At 36.7% G+C, this 1,591-nt stretch overlaps 1 protein-coding gene across 1 annotated transcript in view; it reads right to left on the bottom strand.

The window, feature by feature from the left end:
* ARHGAP21 (Rho GTPase activating protein 21) overlaps positions 1 to 1,591 on the bottom strand; it is a 118,127-nt gene that overhangs the window by 47,031 nt on the left and 69,505 nt on the right. The window contains 1 exon segment of the mRNA XM_025206126.1: positions 1,196 to 1,225. Within this exon segment, the coding sequence (XP_025061911.1) occupies positions 1,196 to 1,225 (30 nt within the window).

The raw sequence follows: 1,591 nt of genomic DNA on the forward strand, positions 1-1,591 counted from the left end.
CGAAAATGAAGAGCACTGATCAAGCGAGATTAACACTTTTTATGATTTGCTCCAATCATTCCTTCCATTTAAGCCTCTTGATGCTGGGAGCTAGGATTTCACAGAAATCAAGTTAAATGGCTGCATAACAAATTCAACCAACACTAGAAAATTCTCTTTCCTTGCCATATAAGTAGTAGATAATATTTGTGCACACATACTTCTCTCTGAAATATGCTTCACATGTAAGAGGCACAGCTGTTAAATGTAAGAATAAATTATAACATGTCTGTTGTCAGCCAACACCCCTTATATAATCTTACGAGTCCTACAGAAGAAGATGGATTCAGAAAGTGGCACTAACTGTACTGCAATTTTTTTTTTTTTAAACAGAAAGATAAATATGAAAATACATGCATACCTGTTATTGCCTATATATCTTTATAATGAGATGCGCACTAAAATTTCAAGATAATTGGCTCAGCATATTCAATAATCTGTATTTTACCTTACATTTAAGAGCCCAACTCCTAAGAAAAATGTTATATTACATTTTGCACATTTAATCAGCTCTCTCTTACATCAAGAGAGACTTTTGTAATCATTGTGAAGCTAACAGCACATACACCAAATGAATATGAGGCATACAGATCATTTAAACAATCCAATGCTATTTAAAAACTTTAGCATGACCTGGTTTAGTTAAATCATTATGAAATAAAGAGCTGATAACACTGAGCTTGCCAATGCAGTAGAAGACTGAAATGATTTCCTAGGGCTTTTACACATTTAGGTGTGGTATCATATTACAGCATTTCCTGCTCAAATCACAACATGCTCACTTCAGACAATCAACATGCCCTGTCTTAGCATTAAACAGGTTGTAAAACCCCAAGTGCAGCCATAAACATAAGATTAAGAGCAAAGTACTGAGGGTAAGGGCGAGGCACTTACAATGCTGCTGCAACAAATATTATGTTGAGTATTAGTTAAGTGCAGAATATTAAAGCAAACTGAAAAGAAATCAACCAAGTAACACAGGCACATACCACAAATTAACAGGTTAAATACTCTGAAGAGAATTTAGCTAACCAGAATATCTAGCTCATTTCCACCAACTTGCAGGTTTAATATTCTAGAGTCCTACTAAGCCATACAAAAAAAAAAAAACACATGCCTTACAAAATCAGAGAAATGGCTACTATACATCTCTTACCAGTGCTGTGACATCCTTTGTAAACCGCAGCTGGCAGAAAACAGGAAAACAGAGTAAAAGCTGCTTACGGATGTAAAGACAGAATTATGTTGTCATATTGAGGCTGAATACAGCAAGCTAAAAATATATCTACACTGATTTCTCTGGAAGGTACCAACAGAGGAAAAGGGCAGTGGAGCATAAAAAATAACTTCAGCTTCCTTGCAAGCATGTCTCTTTCAGGCTTCTACCTGATCCTTGTACTTAGTCCCTATCCTTCTGGAAAGCCAAATGCATTTGTGCCATGTTGCCTTGGTGCATCCCCACTGCTGCTTATACAGAGCTCTGGTTCTCTGTAATAAGGCTTCCCTTCCACTAGAGCAGCATTACTGTCTCTCATCTCTCCTGAGCTGCTAC

The sequence above is a fragment of the Alligator sinensis genome, unplaced genomic scaffold (genome assembly GCF_000455745.1).
Source record: "Alligator sinensis unplaced genomic scaffold, ASM45574v1 scaffold455_1, whole genome shotgun sequence".
Classification (NCBI taxonomy): domain Eukaryota; kingdom Metazoa; phylum Chordata; order Crocodylia; family Alligatoridae; genus Alligator; species Alligator sinensis.